Raw genomic sequence first — 21,696 nt, forward strand, 5'->3', positions numbered from 1 at the left:
TTAATTGCACATTTAAGTGAGATTTGACAACAATTTCACTGAAAGAGTCAGAAAAACTCTCATGGTGTTGACATCTGACGGAGTTGAAAAAAAGCCAAACTACCTCAATTTATATGATGTTATTCTGAAGGAGGCCATATTGTAGCTCATCAGGTCCATGAAATCTTTACAGTTTACCAAAATTAAGCTTTTATTTCACAAAATTTCATCAAAGTTTTGTAAATTGTCAGTTATGGAGTTGATACATCTGGTTGTGACAAGCAATTTAGGAATAAAACAGAAGAAAAAAACTAAAGAATAACATAAGCTAACCAGAGCTAACTAGCCCTCTGAGCAAAGGAAGAGAAAAGAGGACGTCATGGGGTCCTCAGAAGTTCTGGTGCCCCCAATAATGCCTGATTTTTTAAACATTCTTTTCATTTCTGACGGTGTTGACAAAAACTAGGGACAAGTTTCAATGGAGTTGGAAAATATATAAAAATGATTTTTAATTCAATTTATCGATACCTCTATAATTATTTATATGACTACGTATACTTAATTGTCACAATATATAATTTTAGTATTTTTTTTAATTTGTTTTAAACTATTATAATGTGTTGAGTTCTGCTCCTGGACAAGGGCTTTTACAGGCATCATCCACCGACTACAATGTTTAAAATAAAAAAATATTCAGCAAATACCTGGAAAATATACATTGTTGTGCTCACATGACCCAGGTTAGTTGAGTCAGATATTTGAAAAAATTATATTTTGTGTATATTTTATTCAAATTTTGTGCTTTATCCATAGGACCTGTTTTGTCCCTATTCTCAAGAATCATGTGTTACTTTGCTACTCACCAGAACCTTATTTACGTGAATAGTTCGCACGTCCTTTACAAAGCCGTTTAAACATCGATTTTATTCATCCATGGATTTCAGGTTGGGAGCGTCCTCCATGTTGTAAGCGCTCTTCCTGTTCACCAAGTAATGTACTGTGTCACAGTAGGAGATTGGAGGCAGATTGTCCACATTCTGACATGTTTCCATTATCATACTGGTGATTTTGTTGATATATTTTTCTCCTGCTCATTGGTCAACTGTGTTAATATGCTTTCTTTTTGTTGGTCTTGAAGCCGTGGATCAAAGATTCACGCTGCGCTTGCTAACCAAGATGGCGGTTCATTGGTGTAGATGACTTCCGGTTCAGATTTAAGAGGGTAAAGGGGAACTTCATATAACACGGACTTAAAGTGAGATTAATTTAAATATAAATTTAATCAATGATGCTTTAAGCTATTTTTTCATGGAATAAATTAATATTTGTTACATGAAAATATTATCCAATTTTCTTAAAAACAAAGAAAATTGGATTCTTTAAAATAATTTCCTGAGGTAGACATTTTAGAAAATAAATTAACTTGGTTAAAACAACAAAAAAGGTGGTTGAACATTGGTACTTCTAAACGTGATATTTAGCTGGACTGAACACATGGTCTTCCTGTTTATGGTTTTGAGATTGACCATAAACAAGGAAAAGTTCAGTTAGATTTATTATTGTAAGAAGAAATAAAAAGCTTGTGTTTTTCATGGGAAAAAAAGAATGTAATTTTATATACATTCTGTTTCAAATGTTCCCAAGCACAAACGACAACAGACTGGATTCGCTTCTTAAATGAAAAGTAAAATTTATTATTCCTGAACCACAAAATAGACTTCTTTGGTTGTACAAATTCACTAGTTACAGTCTTATATGAGCTATAACCCTTGACCCTAGGACGTCTGACCCCGCACCCTCTGGCCTGTTAGCAAGTTAAAGCCCCCAAAAAGAACTCGAGACAAAAATAAGAAACACAGAAAACATAAAAACACGGCTTGAATGTAGTGAAACTCTTCTGGGGAAAAAAAGTAGTTGCCTACAAATAAAAAAAAGAAAAAACAAACAGCAAATGATAAACTGAATTTCAGTCAGTGAGAGCAACATGGAAAAGTAATCACAGACCCTAGATTAAATTAACAAAATGCTACGATGCTGTGATTCTGCAGAATGTTTTGCAGCTCTCCCAGTTTACATGGAGAGCATCCCAACACCAAGCCTCAACCTCACCCAGATGCTCCAGCAGTCCAGACAGGCTCAGTTTCCAACCCATATTTTCTCTTCTTCCTTACAGTTTTTGTACATTATTCACATGATAAATGATTTTTTTCAGTGGCATCAGATTTAAGTTAACCATAGTTGGAAAAATAAAACTCCCTGCTACCTTCACATCACTGTGGTAAAAAAAATAGCCAGATAACGCAAAAGATGCTAGGGTAGCATTAATGGTTCACATTGATTTAAAAATAAAAATACAAAAACACACAATACCCTTAGAAGGGCAAGTACCATTGATAAATGATAAAATGCATGATCCCAAGTACTAATACTCTCATTTGGGGAGTATCTGCTGCTGCTGTGTCCAGTGTAGTTGTCCTCTCTGTAGGGGAATGTAACGAGGGTTAGTCTGAACAGAGGCTGCAGGGATGAACAGCAAGTAGGCGCGTTCGTCCAAACATTTAAATCATATTTGCAACAATTCCCCTTGTGATTTAAGTGTTTTTATAAAGTAAATATAAGTAGTGATATGCAGATGAGTATTAGGAAATCATCTTGAGTTCAAAAGAGCTGAAAATGTAGAATGAAGGCCTTCGATTCGTCTAAAATGATAATAAATTATAATACAGTGGCAGTGAATAAATGATATGTGCTTCAAGAGAAAAGATTTTCCACCATATAAGATGATGAAGGTAGCAAGCTGTTCCCTCCTCAGTTAATATTTACACCACAAATCATTAAAAACAGACACTTTACAATCTAATCGCTGAAGTTAGTAAAACTATAACCCATTTCTTCTCATTTCCTGTTTCCACTATGCTTTTTTTCATAACAGCAACATCACAATGGTGCAGAAATAAAAAACAAACAAAAACTAAAAACTTTGATCACCCTCAAGTTAAAATAGATCTGATCTACGAGGCAAACAGGAGATTTAAGAAAATAATTCATCTGCAAGTAGCAATCCTAGCTAACCACACCGACTCGTCCCGTCCAGGTACGGAGCTCGCCGACTCACCCACAGACTATAAAGGCAAGACTGGCACGCAGGATATAAGTGAGTATCTATGTGGCGACTAAAAGCTTCAGAGTCTTTGCAGTGGTTATATTTGGAGAGGCGACCTCTCTGGGTTATCGTTTTTGGTTGTGTTACGTCGGCACAGCGGCTTCCAAGCTGCGGCGGCCCTGCCTCAGTTTGCGTTTGTTGCTGTAGAGGGCCATCTCCTCCAGGGCTGAGGTGGTGGGCATCGGGGCGGGAGCCTCCACTTCAGGGCCGTGCCCTGCAGAAACACAAAGCAACACAAAAGACCTTTTAAACGTGTTATTTTGATAAACAGCTGCGTAGAAACCGCCCTGAAACCTGCAAGATGTGCCCCACGCTGAGCAGCAGCAGCTAGAAAACGGCAGAATCAGCAGCAAGAAAACCCAGATTTCAAATGATTTCTGTTTACATGCACCGGAGATGACGGCTAGATTTATTCAGGTCCCACTTTAAGATTCCTGTTGTGCTTTTAATTGTAATTTTTTTATGGAGTTAATTGCAGCCATACGAGCACAACAATAAAAACATTTGTTTTTAACCGGTTTATCTGCGTCATTCAACCATCAGATTGGTGCACAGTTCTGTTATACAGTTTTATATATACCGTTATACAGCTTTCAAGCTCTGAAAAAGAAATGTTTTGCACTGAGATGCCATTTTAGAATTAAATAACTTCGGTGATAATCTAACTCCATTTTGCACAACAATAGTCTTTTCCAGCGTCCCATCAGATTAGTTTTTGAAGCAAAAATTAACCCCTGAAGGGCTGACAGAAGAGGCCTTGTCGTCTATTATCGTTATTTGCAGATATTGCTTGGGTGTCAAATTTATGGCTGTATTAGAAATATGCAACAAAGGTTCCAGTTTGGGACTCTTGTGTGAAAAACAAAAAAAATTACAAACAGCACATATGCATTCAAAACGCACCAGAGTTTGCTTCAACGGAACAGAGACCTGGGTTATTAGGGGACCAGAGTTCACTTTTTTTGGTCCAATCAAAGTTTGGTTGTTCATTCATTCCTTCCCAAACAAACTGGACTTTCAAGGAAAACAAACTAGCTTGATTAAAGCGGACTGGACTTTCATATCTGTGCATTTCTACATGAGTCCAAAGGATCCTAAACCCATTCAAGGGACAACATAAAAGACCTCTCATTAATTATTAGTTCAATCTTAAAACAAATCCATGCAGTTAATCAAGTACCGAGAGCTCGTCCGGCTTAAATCCAATACAAACAATACAGATGCGTTAGTAGGCAAATTTAACCACTTTAAATGTGCTTCAAACACTCTTTAGTGTGGATGTAATTAAAGAAGAAAAACATTTTCAGTATCTATGGTGTGTTTGACAGGCGAATTGACAGTTCATCAAGGTTGTTGCCAGTAAAAAATTATCTGAAACTGGAATCTGGCCATTAGAAGAACAATAACTGGTGTGTCTCTATAAAATGGTCACATCTTCGTTGCAAATAAAGCAGCTAAATAGACGACTTTACTCAAAACAGCTAAATAAATGATTGTACTCAAATAAAACAGCCAAATAGATGATTTTACTCAAAAACCCAAACAGTAGATGCAGCATCAACATGAACTGCCGTGTTTTGAAAGAAAGACTTGAAGTCTTTAGAGCCACCTGGCAATGGTTCTGACCCGACATACATTTTGCAGATCAGGATAGCAGAAGCAGAAGAACCTGAACCCAAGCTTTGCCACACAACTTGCAGGTTAGACCGACACGAACAAACTCCCCTCACACATCCAGCCAACACACACATGCACACAGGATCCTACCAATAGGAGCTGCTTAGTCCTGGTCGTTACCTGAATTAAAGGGAATAGAAAAGGTTGAGGTAAAACTGTTTTTTAAGTCCGTTTCAGTGCAAAATGAAACCGTACATACCAGCATTACTGGAGGCGTCGATGTATTGCACTTCCTCTGCTGCATCAGGGGTCTGGGAAAAAAAAAAACAGGCTTCAGTGAATAACAGGGAGGTGGTGATAAAATGCTTTAAAAGCCTATTTCCCACAGTAATCCTTCACCACTTGAGTAGAGGAGCTGCCAGGGTAGCGACCTGTCACTGAACCTTCAGAAGATTATCTACTCTACCACAACCCCACTCCCACCAGGAACCCATAAAGGAGAATCGATGTAGAAGTCGATGTGTTAATATCATCCACGGAGAACAACAGTAGGCACCAAACAACGCAGCATCAAGTCAGTTCCTACTTTAGCTTGTTGATGCTCATAATTTTAACCTGCAGTAAACTGGAAGGTGCAGAGATATAACAAAATAATTCCTTCATGTTTCTGACATATTATGCTTCCTTGAACAGTTTAGGATCTGCCTATGAGCTAACAAAACATGATCATTCTTAGACGAGATTTCAGTCTGATCAGTTTTGCCTGTTTTGAGCTCCTTTCAGAAAGGGATGTTTAAGGGCGTCTTGTCACTTTAAATCCAAATAAACTGCTGCTGGCCACGCCCCCCCCAACTCAACCTTTACAGTCCTGTGTCAAAATGGCTGCAAGCAGATGCCCGATTATACAATTGTATATCCTTGAAGAGCAGAAGTGGGGCTTCCTGCACAACCAACAAGGATGCAGCAAGTGGTTTCTGGAGGCAAGTCAACAACAAAACACTTCCAGCAGCCATTGTACATACAGCGGCAAAACCAGCTGACCAAACATGCTGGAGCTCAGCTGGGTTGCTAGGTAACGTGCTTTGCTTCTCTGGGGTTGCTAAGTAACCGCGTAGTGCCAGTTGATTTGTGATGATGCATTCCGGAGATTTTTGAAAGGGCTCATTTTCCAGACACCCATAAAAATACTTAATGTAAAAAAAAAGTAACTTTTTGGCTGTGTGGTTATTTTAAGCGCTTAGGTTGTTTTTACAAGCAATTGAGATGTAATGGAAGTATAAACATGTGCAAAATGTGAATTTTGGTTAATAGGTCTACTTGAAATACATTTGGTGCATTACTGCCACCTTGTGGTACCAACACATTAGTTTATGAGTTTATATTCAGATTAGGAATGACCAACCATCCGTAATAAACACTGATACAACATGTAAACGTACTGCAACTAAAAATGCACACAGACGTCACACTGAACCCAACGCTGGAACCGACAGACGCACACGAATAAGACCCGAAGACCGGCACAACCACAGGTTTCCCCTGCATCCTCTCCTCCACAGGAGACATTATGAAAGTATTGTCAACCCTTTAATGCCTGAATTTATACCCAATCGTGCAAAAATTTTACAGGTGTTTTTACAATCAAATGTTAAATTACTTGGAGATTATAAATTTGAACATTGTATCTACCAGTAGCATAAATTTGGATATGATGCTAATAAGATCCACTTTAAGGGATGAGACAGACTGTTCAAAATCAATATTTTGATTATTTTATTGATGCTGCTATTGCTCAAATAAGACTGAAATCAAGTCAAGTAGATTTTTTTTATCACTCGTGTTTTAAATCAAGCTGAGTTCTGTACATTTCCTTTGCTGCACAGTCCCAGGGATTTCGTTCCCATTTTTTCCAACATTAAATCAGTTTTACGAACTGAATTTCAATATATTTTAGATAACTGTATGAAATTGATCACGACTTTTTAAATAGAGGTAAATAAATCCAGGTTTTATTTTAACTTGATACAATTTCCAGAATGACACTAAACATTCCCATAATATATTTATAAATCCATAAATGTTGGGAATTCTGTGCTTTATTCTTCTTTGTAACTTTTCACAAATATCAGGCACATACCTGCTCATTGTGTGTCTAAATATTGTTTTTATCTATCAAATCAAAGCAGCATTTATATTAATTAATGCAAAAATATGTTCAGAATTATTTAACTTTCTATTCCTATTTTAAAAGTTTTATGTCATTTTATCAGTACATTTTGCCACAACTAGCCCTTTAAGCACATTCATGATCTTAATGTGGCCTGAAATAAAAATAAGTTTTAAACTCCTGCATTGGATGCAAAGTTCTAAGAGCGAAATAAATTCACTATTTCTAAATTATTTCATATTCATACTAGTGCCACTTATTTCCCAATAAATAAGTGAAGCTTTTTAGCGTCGCTAAAAAGCTTCAAACCTAAAATTAGAAATAAGTGAGAATTTTGGTTATATATCGTCTATTCTAGCATATAAGGTGCAGAAGATGTTAGTGAGCCTAAAAATATACATTTTTATTGCACAACTTGGATTATTTACTGAGTTTATCCATGAGGTTGGCACACTGCCTTCCTGAAACATGTGTAGTTCACACTCTGACCACTAGATGGTATCAAATCACCTCTAATTGTTTTCTACACTCTCCTGGCTGTAGCTAATTAACTTCACTCGTCCATAAGGGAACAAAATGACGACAAAAGGAGGACACCGATGTTTTAAAGAGCCAGAAGCTAAGAAGAAGTTCTTCTGTCTGAAATGTCATGACCCATGCATGGACAAGGAGGATGGAAGTGAACGAGAGAGTGAGTGAGATGCTGAATTTGTAGCCATAACCGATTCAGGTTAGTGGATTCAGAAAGTCCATGTCTGCAGCAGGCAAGTTTCACCGTTTCGTAGTAATCAGTTAGCGTAGCGATATAAAAAGCTGTGAATGGTTACTGATAATGTTTTTATATGAGAGAAAGAGAGTATTACTTCAACATTCCTTTCCTTGCAAAGCACAAGTTAGTGCACCACACGTCTACCACTGAGCCACGACCCAGACTGCAGCCACACTGATGCCTCTTGATCAACAGTAGCTTGAGGGGAGGCAGCAGGGAAAGCCAGGGGGGTAAAGAGGGAGGGAGGAGGCCGGGGCGGGTTGGGGCGGTGGCCCCCCGGAGCTGAGCATGCAGCCAATACCTGAATGTCGTATACGGGTTTGGAAGAAGGAATGGCGGCAAACTGTCGGTAGTCAAACTTCTTTGATGACAGGGACTAGAAGGATAGCAAACAGGGATGAGCAAAAAGCGAAGGAGAGGTAGAGGATGAAAACAGGAGAGTGGGGGAAAAATAGAGAGGAAGAGGAGGGAAAGAGGCTAATGGGTGAACCAGCGGAGGCAAATGATGGAGAGCAATGTGTGTCAGTTTACTGACATCAAGCAGGATGGTGGATTTATGGCAATGTAGGAAATGTCCTCTCACCAGCTCATCAACGAAGAACCTGGTTTTGATCTTAAAACTCTAAAAACTGGACTTAACGTTAAAAAATGTATTTTATTTAAAGAAGCTCTCCAAGTTAAAGCAAGAAAACCTCACAGGGTGAAGAGGAGTAAAATCAAAAGGTGATGCTTACCAGCCTGCCTGGAGAGGTTAATGCTCGAGGACTGAGCTCTGTCAGGAAATAAAAAACATGTTTTAGTCAATGCAACATTTCAATTTTTCTATACAGCGTCATAGACACACAGCATTTTGTAAAAGTACAGAAATTCCCCACATTTTGTCACGTTACAAACTCAAAATACAGAAAGCAACGCTAAGCAGAGGATCAGCAAGAAGAGGAGACGAAAGACGACATTTTCTTTTTACAAATAAAAATCTGAAAGATTGGAAGCTGAAGGCTAAATACACAAACACTCCACACTTTTCAGATTGCTACATCAAAAGTATTTTGAAAACCATCGTCTTCTTTTCAAATAGCATTAATGCAATAGTTTGTGTTGCTCTGTCAAGTTTGTAGTTTTAATAAGCCAAATGTGAAGAAAGTTCAAAAATAAGTTTGAGATGATAAGTTACACATTTTCCTAGGGCTTGCAATAAATCAAATTTTTTGGTTTTTGAACATTTTAATTTTGGAAAATATGGATTCCCCGTGATGTCAGTATGCCCAAGGCAGCCATCTTGTTTAGCAAGCTTCTATTTATTTGGATTTTGAATGCAACTTTATGATGGACTATTAGGCTACAATTGTTTTGTTTTATTACGAGAATATAGACATTATATTACAAGAATAGGGTTGAAATAATGAGAATAAAGTTGTAATTTTATCAAAACTCCAACTTAAAAAAATAAAAAATTGAAATGAGAAATGTTGAGCATCTTGTGAAGATAATACTTAATTTTCTTTAGCACATCAGCAGCAAATTGTAAGTTGAAACAATTATGCAAACAATTTTCTGTTTTGAAGAAAGAGCTACGTGAACTGATAACTATGCTTTTTCTTATTAAAACAACAATTTCTCGCAATTTTAAGATGTTTTTTCAAGTAAAATTGTGTCTTTTTCTGTTAATATTAATACTACAGCCCTGGAAAAAATTAAGAGACCACTTAAGATGATCAGTTTCTCAGATTTTACTGTTTATACGTACATGTTTGAGTAAAACGAACATTGTTCTTTCATTTTATGAACTACTGACAACATGTTTCCGAAACTCCAAGGAAAAATTTAGTATTTATTCGGAGAAAATGAGAAATGGTCAAATTCACAAAAAAGATACAGAAAACAAGTTTATGTTCATGTAGAAACAACAATACTAATGTTTTAACTCGGGAAGAGTTTGGTGGAATAACCAGGAGGTTTTCAATGGGGTTCAGTGAAGTGGTAATGCAAGTAATTAAAAATTCTTGTTGCCCTAATTCTCCGTCATACAACTCAGAGAAGGGATGACTAAAAGAAAAGCCACTTTTTCAAAATATTTTCCATCATTTCTTCTTCAGAAACAAAAGTAAACAAAAAATTTAAATAAAATTGATTGATATTAGACTGAAATCTGGGATTTAAGTCTCACCTTCCATGGGAGTGGGAGACGGCGTCGGAGCCGGCGACGGGGACTCCGTCAGCTGGTCTAGTGTCCCACGTTTCTTCCCGTCCCGAGTTTTGGCGATGACCATCTGAGCTTTCAGTGCGTCTTGTTCCAGAGACTTCATTCTACACAGGAAACAACCAGGTTCAAGGAAGTCCTCTGACACCGAGGCGGAGGCGTGAAACAAGGACAAGAAACTCCAGAGGAGGTTGTAGGCCATTCACTACTAATGTCGGGTGCTCCTTGTCCTGGTTTGCTGTGATTGTCTTATTTTATGAAAGAAATAAAGGAAGGCATTCCAGGAAAAGGACGACCTACTGCCTGTAGGTTTACCCTCATCAGCTTGCAAACTTATTGTTAATACACATACCGCTAGAACGGCAAGACACAAAGAAAAGAAGAGCTCTACGGGGTAACGGGAAGGACAAGACAGAGGAGAGAGAGGTTGGGGTAAACCGAACTAGAGACAAAACACAAAAGACGTGCAGAAGCAAATAAAAAAAACAGAAGTAGAAAGGCAACAGAAGCACTGTCAGTGTTGCTGCTTGGACCTTTCTGGATCTGGCCTCTATAGCAAAATACGGGAAAACCAAAGCACCCCAGCACACCCCCATGATGCCGCGTGTCTGGCCCTAGCGGCCGGAGCCGAGGAGCAGACCTGAGCTGGGAGGCTGCAGAGGAGGAGGTAGAGGAGGAAGCATGGGGGGCTGCGCCCTGAGAGGCCCTCACTCGGGCCTGGTAGAGCCTCTTTGCCAGGTCCTGCTCATACTGTCTAACATCCTCCTCTAGGCCATAGGGCCTGAGCCCCGCAGGCCACACAGACAGAGGGACCGGGAGGGAAAGGAAAGGAATTTCAGGATGAAGGAGAAGGATGAGGAGGAGACAGGAAGGGACACAGACAGAAAAAAGAGAAGAAAACCCAAGAATGGAAGATAAAACACTGAAAATTAGGAAAACCAGGAATAATAAAAACGTATTAGACGTGACATTAGGGAGAAGGAAACAGACCAAACAAATACTCAGCAGCGTCGCTCTTAAAGACAGTCGATTTATCGTGAACAATTTCTTCTGAGAAAAATAACTTACTGTTATGATAAATTTAAGTTACAGACGGCAAATAAAAAGACAAAACTGACAGTATGACTGGAAATATTTCTGCTATTTTCTCCACTTTTCAATGCAGAGACTGTGTGCTGTTTAGTAAATCACACTTTAAGAAAAAACAGTTTAGAGCAACACGTTTTTTATGAATATTTACCAAAGGATTTTTTTTTTGATAATTAAAAAAACAATTTTATTTCTATTTTTAAGTTTTAAAATAAAAACCTAAAACTTTTGAAAAAAAAAAAGACATTTTTTTCCAATGAGATGATATTTGTGGAAAATTATAAGAAAAAAAAACTATATATTTTCCAAACCAATAAGAAAAATATATTTAAAACAAACAAGATGGATACATTTTCTTTAATGGGATAAAAAAGCTAATTATTGCTTCTACTTTTTGTTAATTGTGTTGAGGAAATTTTATGCAATTAACTCCATAAAAACCTCTGACATAGGTAAAGACCCCTGGTTTAGTCTTTCACGTTGCATATATTCTATGAACTCAAACGTGAATTGACGCAATAATTCTGTTTATTCATGTCTAATTGTTGCTACGTCAGTTTTAAGTGATCATATTTGTGCTTTTGCTTACCGTGCCGCCCGCCACATGGCTCTCTTCTCGGCTTCCAGCGCTCGTTTCTCTGCAGGGGACAGATCCTTGTCCGGGGCCACGGAGAGCTCAGGGCTCTGCATGCGGAGCCTCTCCTGATGTCTGCGCTCCGCCTTGGCCGTGCGGATGGGAGCCGCCGACTCTCCAGGGTAAGACGACACCAGACTGATGAGACGGAGAATCGGCAGAGGTCAGAGCTGGGAAGCAACTGGTTACTTTTACTTTAATAAGTTTTTAGGAGGATTTTTAGCAGTACTTTTTACTTTGACTTGAGTAACTTAATTATGAAGTACTGCTACTCTTACTTGAATAAAATGTCTGGATGCTCCATTCACTGTGAGTAAATTCACTGAATGACACACCTGCAGTTTTTGTTAAAGTTTTATATTCAAATTGTATACAGAAAAATACTGATTTGTATTTATTTTATTTTGTAAGGTGGCTAACACATGCAGACATTCAGAAATGACTTTTAAAAACTGTAATCACCCCGTCATGGAGTTTGGTCTCTGCTCCAACCTGAAGCTGTCCTCCAGTGAATTTCTCTGAGAGTCGCCCTTCCCATCTACTGAAGAAGGCCTGCAGAGGAAAAAACAAATAAATCAGAAGCCAATTTGAAAAAAATTGTCAAAATGGAAAAGATTGAAACTCAAATGATGTCAGATTCTCACCCGGAGCTGCCGGTGAAGCTCAGAGGAGTGGAGCAGTGCTGAGACGGGGTAGAAACGGGCTCCACCTTGTACTCAACCCCGTCTAACAAAACCTTTCCTGTAGCCTTCATGTGCTCCACCTGCTTAGCCAGGTCTTCTTCCTCATCCTCATCCTCTTCGTCCATCAGGTACTCTCGCGCTCGCTGCTCAAACTTCCTCTCTGGGATGAAACAAAGAGACGGAGACGGGTAAACTCCAGGAAAAACATCTCCAGCTTTTTGTTTTTATCGGTTCTGGGAGGCTGGAAACGAACCTTCCTCCTCCCTCATTTTCTTGAGGTCGTCCTCTCCGACGAGGGAGACTCTGGGTTTGGGTTTCTCTGGCGTCTGCTGCTTCACGTCAATCTCAAAGTATTTCTGCCTGTCCCTGAAGGAGCGCTGCTCCGGGGTGTTCTTACCTCCAAGAGACGGGCTCTGACGGAAAAAAAAAAAAAAAAAAAGAGGACGAGACGACAAACGGCAGGAATTAAAGTTGTGTCGATATATTTGTTGTCAAAAGATGGAAGTGGGGCTGCAGCTCATAAGCAATTACTCTGATGATTAATCAGATGAAAAAATTGTTGTATTCAAAGATTTTCCTAAAAAAACTTTTGCATACTACAATAGAAATCTATTAAAAGACACCTGTAAACAAATAATTTTGTTTCTAAATAAGAAAATAAACACTTCTTTACACGATCATTTACAGCAAAAAATACGTCTAACCTTCTTTCTGTTTGACTTAACTCAGCTTAGGTTTAATCTGATGTTTATTTCCAGATTGACAGATTAACAACTGGACAACAGAAGGTGCTTTAAAATATATATATTTTTTATTTTACAGAATTTAAACCAGGTGAAGCTAAAACTTTGCAGACTTTTGGGTCGAACATGCATCTTAAATGCAAAATATACATATATTTTTGTACAGTTTTGGCTCAATTGCTGCTTGTGTGTTGTTCTTCCAGCAAATTGCCTTGTTTTTTTTTTTTTTACGTCTGTATATTTCAGTTAAAGATTATTTCAGTAATCGATTCATCATAACCAAGAGGAAAGTCAAGAGGAAAGAAGTTAAATAAAACCCAACACCATTAAGTTGATTTCAGACCCGCTATAAGTCAAGCCAGTCGCTGACAGCAGAAACCGCCACCGGTCAAAGCCAAGCACCCCAGACAACGGTCGGGTCGCTCCGGCCGCGGAGGCGGAGGATACCTGCTGCTCCACGGAGGTTCTAGAGAAGCGCGGCACGGCGGCCAGGCTCATATAGTCCCGTCGATCGGAGGAGAGGGAGGGCCGCGGGGAGACCCTGCTGGTCAGACCCTCACCGCCTCCCTCCTGACCTTCACTTCTATCATCAAACACCTCGTCGTTCAGCACAGGCTGAAAAGGCCAGATAAATCCCGACTGTCAGAGCAGATCTGAATGCAAACGTTCCCATTTGAAGATGTAAAACAAAACTTTGCATGAATGAGGTTTGACCTCGTTAGTTGGACTGCAGACCAAGTTATAGAGAGCCGAACTTCTTCAACTGTTTCACTTTTTATTAATCCTCCCATAAAACGGAATCCAAATAAACATAACTAAATCTGTTATTTGTATTCAACACAACTTTTTATGAGCTGTACGATGCCGTGTGGGCTCTGGTGGGGCCAGCTTCATAATGTCCCAAAAAAACAAAAACAAACCATCATCCTTCAACCACTTCCTGTTGTCTTTTTCACTGTTTTCGCCAGTAGCAACGTCTGGCTGTTGATCATGTGACTTGCTTAAGTTTTGTGAAATACATCCATTTTGATACAACCCAAAAAAAAGCGCAAAAACTTCTTATCAAAAACAAAATTGCTGTGTTTGCATTAAGCAATTTTATTTTTGTCATTCAATTTGCGCTATTTTATGGCAGCTAATGACTTGATGCAATCTGCTGTATTTCCTTTTTAAGCTAATTTGAAAAATAAACTGAACTTGATGCTGTTTGATAATGAGGATCAATTGAAATGCATTTATGATTGGGTTTAAATTACTTTCTTTTTGTAAAGTACCTTGAAATGTTGTGATCTGATGCTAAACTGCATATAAATAAGTTGAATTAAATTGAACAAGGAGTTTGGTGTCACGTTTTAGATTGCACCTTTTTTCTGATCTCTTTACTGACCTCTGGTGAAGGTTGCTTTGGGTGAAAATTGTTCCTCACACCGTACAGATCCTGTTGGCAGAGAAAAAAAAAAAAGATTATTAACAGAGAGGAGAGTCAGGAGAAAGACTGAGACACTAAGCAGGCAGGGGAAAAAAATTAAAACTAGATTAAACCTTGGTGAATGAGCCACACATGAACAGATGACAGGGTTTCTGCAGGTTTCACCAACTCAATTTTAAGACTTTTGACTTTTTTTTTAGGACTTCTTTTAAAAACTTTTATGAATGAAATTTAAGACCTGACTCATAATAGAAATGTACAAAAGAAATCGCATATTTTTTTTATATCAGTAGGGGCTTTTCTTAGCACAAAATGCATGTAGTATCGTACGGATTGGCAGCAGAAGTGAGCCAACAGCAAAGACAAACGTCCAGCAAACTGGCTAGAAAAACAATCTACATAGAATGTACAAGATTAAGTAATCCTCTCACTACAAAATTTAAGACCTGTGATTAACGTATCAAAGGTGCAGTATTTAACTTGTACAAAAAAATACTTTTGAGACAGGTAATCTGCAAACATTTTTTAGCTCCTTTGCCTTCTCCCAGTGTAAAATGCAAAAGTACACTCAGTCAGAAACAACCAATCTTAGCCAGTAGGAGGTTTTAGCACGAATGCTAAGGCTAGTTAGCATGGCCACCAGTGATGGTGGACAACCGGTTTTCCTGTAACAGTAAGTTGTTTTTCCACCATTAGCACATTGAGCAGCGTACACAAGCTTGATTGACAGCGCTAAGACCCTCCTCCTGGCTCTGATTGGTTGTTTTTGACCGGGAGTTGTGCATTTTTGGAAAACACAATAGCAGCACTATATTGATTTTCTCACCGATTATCCGCCTCATCCCATGCTGTAACAACATGGTGGCAATTTTAATAAATATGGAAAACACATTTTTGTAACTGCAACTTTAAAGGCCAACTCAAATTTTTTAAAATGAAGGCCTTAATTTTGGTGAATTTAATGCTTTTTAAGGACACCCTGGATGAACGGATCAAGAGGAAGATCAGCACCAGTTTCACAGATGAAGTCTGTAGAGCACAAAAACCAACGATGGAGACATCCCACATGTCACAGCACGTCACAGATGACAACATGCAGGCTTCCTTTAGGGCCGCCTGCTTCAGTCAGGTGAGGAGGGGAGGGGGCGGCAAGCGAACCAGTCAGCACAGCATGCTCGTCCGAGCCCGGTCGGCACGTCCTACCTGCGGCGGCTCCAGCACTGCCAGCGAGCGAGGCACGGCGGCGAACGCCTTGTATGCCTGCTTGACATTCATTGGGAACTCGTCGGGCGAAGAGGGGGAGGGGGCGCGAGGCTGCAGGGGCGGGAGCGGGGGTCGGGGTGGGGTGGGTTATGGAGGTTGGATCCAAATGATAAAAGAGGTGGAGAGGACAAACAGAGACATGGAGAGGGCAGACAATGAAAAAAACCAGCAAAGTTCAAGACGACTGTGGAGGAGACGGGGTGAGCAGCATGGCGGCTGGTTTCATGTGGAAGAGGAGGAGCGATGCAGAGAAAGACGGACAGTAGGGCTTGGGCAGGTGAAGCAGGCTGTTCTGTCTGGGCATCTTTATGAAACAACCCGGCAGGTTTGAGATCGGATCTCAGCCTCTCTCTGATTACTCTGCCTGGATTGTTTCTGAAGGCCGAAACCTTCAGCAGCTAAATCTCGTTCCGGAGCCCAGAGCAAACGGACATGAACTATAACAGCTCCGCCTGTCTTTGGTAACAATCAATCGTGCGCTTTAGACATTGGTAACCCGCCGCACTACGGTCGGGTTACGTCAGGGCGTGCGGCGGCACAGGAAGGGTTAAAACCAGCCCTACGTGGAGGTGGAGGTGAGGGGTCTTACAGAGGAGTTGAACGGGGAGGGGCCATGCTGAAAGGGGTTAGGGCTGCGGCCCTCCGGCGTGCCGGGGGAGGCGGTGGGCCACGCGCGTCCGACTGGCTGGATGGCTCCAGGCCGCGTCTGGGGAAAGACAACATGATGTAGCTTCACTGCTAAACACCAGAGCGGATAAAACTTTGAGTGAATGGTAACGCAACATGAATGGATGCTGATGGCTGAATGAATATGAGTTTTAATAACATATTTAACTTTTACTCCTTTAATAAGCCCTGGAGCCAATGAGATTATTACTTAATGTCTTATTTTTATGCATAAAAATAAATAAATATCTTGTGCTTTCCCCCCTTTAATTTACCAACTCAGCTGCACATTTATTTATTTTAATCTTAACCCTTTATAGTTAAGTTTCAAATCTCAGCCTGGATATTTTTGCTTATTTTAATTGCATGCAGTTCTTTAAATGTCCTGTGAGTAAAGATATTTGGCCATTTATCCATAACAACTGGAACTTTCAATATCTAGCAAGTTATTTTCTACTAAAAGAACGCCCCTCAAATTAATTTCACTCCTTGCTTCGACGGGGTGAAATTACCGTAATAACCTGAAATCGGCTGGAAAGAGCAATGTCTCCCCTTTCAGAAACGTTGGAATTTGTCAGATAGCGCCAAGTGTGGTGGAATTACGGTACTGCAAACCGAACTGGGAGGGTTAATATTCTCTGTTTAATAATTGAACAGTATGATTTTTCTGATGTTGAAACTTTGTTTTCATTCTTATTTTATAATGTCTTTTACCTTCGTGTGAATATGCATGATCCAACTTACCTAAAGTTGCTGCTTTTATGCCTTAATTTCCCCAAATTGGGACAATAAAAAAATATTTCCAGCTTATATTAGGTGTTTAAGTATTAAAAATAGGCATATATAATACATTTTAAGGGAGTCTTAAGTAGTCGCGTGTGGTCACTGCATTTTATTCATTTGGTTTTAACATTTTAAACCTCTAAGTTTTTTCAGTTGAATTGAATAGAAATTTTTTCACGATGAAAGATTTAAATTATGTTTGTTGGTCAAATACTCCTTATTTACTGTTTATTTGCTGACTTTAGGGTTCTAAGCTCCCAATAACTCATTGGGTAATTCGTTAAAACCCATAGTTGTATTTCATTGATGTTCTTACTCTTGTTTTTGACAGATTAAGTATTCAGATTCTTAGATTCTCCTAAGCTCTACTGACACTCACTGATGATGATGAAGTGCTGTCCTTAGCAGTGGGAGTGGCAGTGAAATGAATGTTTGCCTGTGGAGGAAGAGAAATAAATTTAAACAAAATTAAAATCTATGATGTATGACCCAGCAGCACCTAGTTCAATTTAAGCTAACTAACTAATGAAGCTTCTTCAGGGTTATGCAAAGAAATCAAACACAACCAGTTTTTAAATATGGTTATGTAGACTTTGATCTTTTAGAAACTTATCATCCGCGGGGAAAATATAAAGCCAAAGCTGGTCAGCAAACCCTCTCAGAGTAACGCATATCTAGTCTGCACAAGGCAAAGCATCAGGGATGAGTTGGCCACAGAGAAGTGCCCACATGCTTTTCAGGCAGGAAGGGCCGAGGCAGCTAAACGCTTCCAGATCTGCCCACTTACAAAGCGGGTTTCCCTGCCTGCACACAAGGAGCTGCTGGAGGAGTGGAGGCTGGGCTACGGGTGGGAAGGAAGGTCAAAACTGTCAGCGCTAAAACGCCTCCACTGAAGCCACTCTTGAACAGTGATGACATGAATTAAAGGATGATGTGATGGAGGGTGGTGGATACTGGAGGAAGGTAAAGTGTTGGGCGGCTCACCGGTTGGATAGTGGGAGAATATGGTGCTTCCCTGACTGGGCTGTCCGTTCTGCTGTAATCAGACGAAGATGCCTGGGAAAAAAAACGAGACGCAACTAAATAATCAGCTCAAAGTTTCATCTAATAAACCAGAAATACAACCCAGATAAGAATACAACCACAGGTCCATCTGAATAAATTAAAATATTATCTAGACGCTAGTTAATTTAACTTCGCTGAAGGAATTACTTAATTTTGTTTGAACCCAAAAGTAGTTTCTTAGACAAAAAAAAACATATAAAAAATGTGGGCTTACTCAAACTCCTCATAAAGCTCCACAAATTCATGAATGGGTTTTGCTTGACATTTCTCTCAAGACACACTTTTTTCTTCCACTCAACTTTCCAATATGTTTTGATAGATCACTAAACTACTAGCCTCCTTGTAGAAGTTGTTGGTAAATATCAGCTGGAAAAAATGTCAGATTTCTTTGCTCTTTATTCGTCTTAATATTCAAGTTTTCCAGAAACAGAATTCGTTTTAAGGCTGCTTTACATTTTGACTTGAAATAAACTATTTCATGATATAATTTATTGAGATGCACCTGTAAAGCGTTCAGGTTAGTAATATTGCATTTATTTCACGCATAAAACATTCTCCTTTCTACATCCTGACCTTCCTTATAGCAGTCAGGTCAGGTTTTTCCATCGATCTGTGCAATTAAAGATCCTGAATAATTAAAGATATGCAACAAGGGGTGGGCATTTATTGTATTGTTTATCATTTATTGTGATAAATTTCTTAATTTATGATGTTTAAACCGCTCCCAAATTCCTATTTTTAATATTTTCTTCACTGTTTGCTCAATGAAAGTGTCAATTAATATTAATACATATAAAAATATGATTAAATGCAGTTACTCTGTGCAGTCTGGAGATAAAAAGTGTTCCAAATAAGCATATTAGAAATTAATTATTTTTCAGTTTGTGGGCTTTGATTGCTGAGCTCCTAAAAAATAGTTTTAAATAGTTATTATCGTAATAGCACCACAAGATATTGTGATAAAACTTTAAGTCCATATTGCCCACCCCTAGATGCCACAAGCTTTACTCACAGCTAAAGCGTGCAATAAACTCCTCCTATTGTTGAGCAGAGGTTAACACACACACAGTTAGCCAAACACATCATAGAGGGAAAGAAAATCAACGAAAGCCTGCGTTTTGGTGTGCAACCAGCTTCACAGCTGCAAATAAACCCTTTTTTTACTGTAATATTTGGAACTGGGATCCAAATGGATGAAGCAACAAAGCTCACAGCAACGCAGCATGCCGCCTCCAAGCTACACTCGGCCATCTTGCCTTGCTGAACAACCAGGGCTGCAGCTTCCCCTGCCGGCCGTAGCCCACCGGAGGCCCCGACAGGATCCGCTCTCCGGGTGGAAGGCCTCTCCCTCTACGGTTAGCCACCAGGAAGGGGTTCTCACTAAAGCACATGGGCTGCGAGTCCACCAGGCACTCCTCTTCCTCCTCAGGAGAAACTGTCGAGTCAACGGCTGGACTGTCAGGGATGCTGGACGTCCCGTTGTGGGACAACTGGGATTGGTGGAGATAATCAGTGAGGGGTTCGGCGGGTTTGCCCGACCCGAAGGGCTCTATAGGGGCTCCGTGATTGGCTGGCAGGGGGGCCTCCATGGGGGCAGTCAGAGTAACAGAGGCAGAGAACTGAACAGGAGCAAAAGATAAGGAGGACTCACAGGACGATCTCGACTCGCTGATGTTCAAACTCACACAAAGGAGATAAAGAGAAAACAGGAAAATGGTGTTCAGTGGCTTCCCACTGCTAAGTCAGGAAGGTGAAAGTGATTCATGTCTCCATAAAGGAAATAAATCGGCATAAGTTTAAAGTTTTATTGTAGAGCAGTTTTAGAGAGAACCACTAGTTATAATCAGCATTTTCAGATTAATCCCTTAACAGGACATCTAAAACTTTCAGCAAGTTAAATTTAAGGCTTTTTAAGACCATTTTAATGCTAGTTTGAATGAAATTTAAGACAGAAAAAACTACTAATATAGAAGATGATTGAAGGATCCTGCTGTCTCATGTGGGTTGGGAATAAAAGTGAGCTGGTGGCAAAAAAAAAATTGAACACAAGTGACACATTTGCACTTGCGCAAAAAAGCTAGCTAGCTAGTAAGGGTAAAGTAGCAGCTAGTTACCGACTGCGCCAAGTCACAGAATGTAACAAATGTGACAAATGTTTGCCTGCCAGAAAATTTCAGAAAGAATAAAAAAAACTACATGCAAGATTGAATACACTGCAAAACTTACTAAATGTTTTTTTGTCTAGTTTTTAGAGCAAATATCAAAAATCAAAACTAGTTTACAAGTAACTTTTCAGCAAAATATAGGAGCTTGTTTTGAGTAAATAATTATTTAATATTGATTAAAAAAGTACTTGTTACACTAAGATTATTTAACTTGAGACATTTTTCCAAGTAAAATAATCCATCAGTGGAACTAACACTTTTTAAAATTAATATTAAGAAATTATTGACCTAAAACATGATGCTAAACATGCTGAAACATTACTTGTAAGTTAGTTTTGTCAAAGAGCAAACATAAGATTTGGGGTTTTTACAGTGTAATCCTGCCACAACAAAATTTAAGACCTATGATGAGTGTATTTATGGTCAATCTACATTTTTAAACAAATTTAAGACATTTTAAGGTCTTAATCTTAATTTAAGGCTTTTTAAGGATGCGCAGCCACTCTGCATAAACCAAAGGAAGATAAGGAGGAACGTCCGCGACTCTATGAATAGAAAGTTAACACAGACGCCTCCTGCTGCTAAAAAGAGTGACTTGCATCACTAAAACTCCTCTGAAGCATTGAAGATAAGTTTCTAAACTAGTAGAGCTTCCTAACCTCCACATTACTGCAGACTTTCAGCCTCTGCTTTAAAAATACTTCATCAGTTTAACCAGGAGGGTGAAGGATGCTTAACATGAAACAGCCGACACAGCTGAGACCAATGATCAATCGATCTTAACAGTTTGACTATTGAAAAGCGGCGATTTGGCTCTCGGGCCGCAGTCGGCGTGAGGGTTAGAGGGACGGAATGTGAATCGTGACCTTTTGACACCGACACAGACGTCTGCGAGCGACAGCTGGCTTTTAGAGTGGAGAAGTCACCCTGTTGGCTCGCCAACATGCCAACGCGCTGAGAGGTCCGCAGCTGTGTGCCGGCTCAACGGCTCGTTGAGCTTTTAGGGGTTAAATATGAAATTTCCTTAAAGAGAAGCGGAACAATTAGGTGTCAACAGGACAGGTGTACTTAGCGGTTTTAGTTTCCCCTGATACAACTCAGTAAGAGGTCAGTATCATCAGCACTTTGGGTTTGAATTTTTCATTTTTCATAAGAGTTAACAGGTTCACAATCAGTGGAAATATATTACAATACAAATAAATTAAATGTGAAATGTGAGCAATTTTATAATAACTTGTCTTTAAGCCAGTCACAGTAAGCAATAAAATAATTAATCGCAAG

At 39.4% G+C, this 21,696-nt stretch overlaps 1 protein-coding gene across 18 annotated transcripts in view; it reads right to left on the bottom strand.

Annotated features, from left to right (window-relative positions):
* Window positions 1–1,646: 1,646 nt before the first annotated feature.
* scrib (scribble planar cell polarity protein) overlaps window positions 1,647–21,696 on the bottom strand; it is a 73,290-nt gene continuing 53,240 nt past the window's right edge. For 3 of the 18 annotated variants that reach the window (XM_016678504.1, XM_016678505.1, XM_016678502.1), the window contains 17 exons: window positions 19,507–19,869; window positions 18,170–18,241; window positions 17,565–17,621; window positions 16,326–16,442; window positions 15,677–15,787; window positions 14,432–14,482; window positions 13,492–13,659; window positions 12,555–12,714; window positions 12,263–12,461; window positions 12,081–12,170; window positions 11,574–11,756; window positions 10,536–10,676; window positions 9,863–10,002; window positions 8,430–8,467; window positions 7,997–8,071; window positions 5,019–5,070; window positions 1,647–3,356 (listed from right to left, as the gene is read on the bottom strand). In XM_016678504.1, coding sequence (XP_016533990.1) covers window positions 3,226–3,356; window positions 5,019–5,070; window positions 7,997–8,071; window positions 8,430–8,467; window positions 9,863–10,002; window positions 10,536–10,676; window positions 11,574–11,756; window positions 12,081–12,170; window positions 12,263–12,461; window positions 12,555–12,714; window positions 13,492–13,659; window positions 14,432–14,482; window positions 15,677–15,787; window positions 16,326–16,442; window positions 17,565–17,621; window positions 18,170–18,241; window positions 19,507–19,869 — 2,148 coding nt within the window. In that variant the 3' untranslated portion in view covers window positions 1,647–3,225. Of the gene's footprint in view, window positions 3,357–4,909; window positions 4,940–5,018; window positions 5,071–7,996; window positions 8,072–8,429; window positions 8,468–9,862; window positions 10,003–10,535; window positions 10,677–11,573; window positions 11,757–12,080; window positions 12,171–12,262; window positions 12,462–12,554; window positions 12,715–13,491; window positions 13,660–14,431; window positions 14,483–15,676; window positions 15,788–16,325; window positions 16,443–17,564; window positions 17,622–18,169; window positions 18,242–19,506; window positions 19,870–21,696 lie in introns of all 18 variants that reach the window. The other 15 variants (XM_016678508.1, XM_016678511.1, XM_016678503.1 and 12 more) reach the window with 15 other exon arrangements.

The sequence above is a fragment of the Poecilia formosa genome, unplaced genomic scaffold, assembly GCF_000485575.1.
Source record: "Poecilia formosa unplaced genomic scaffold, Poecilia_formosa-5.1.2 Scaffold184, whole genome shotgun sequence".
NCBI classification, from domain to species: Eukaryota; Metazoa; Chordata; class Actinopteri; order Cyprinodontiformes; family Poeciliidae; genus Poecilia; species Poecilia formosa.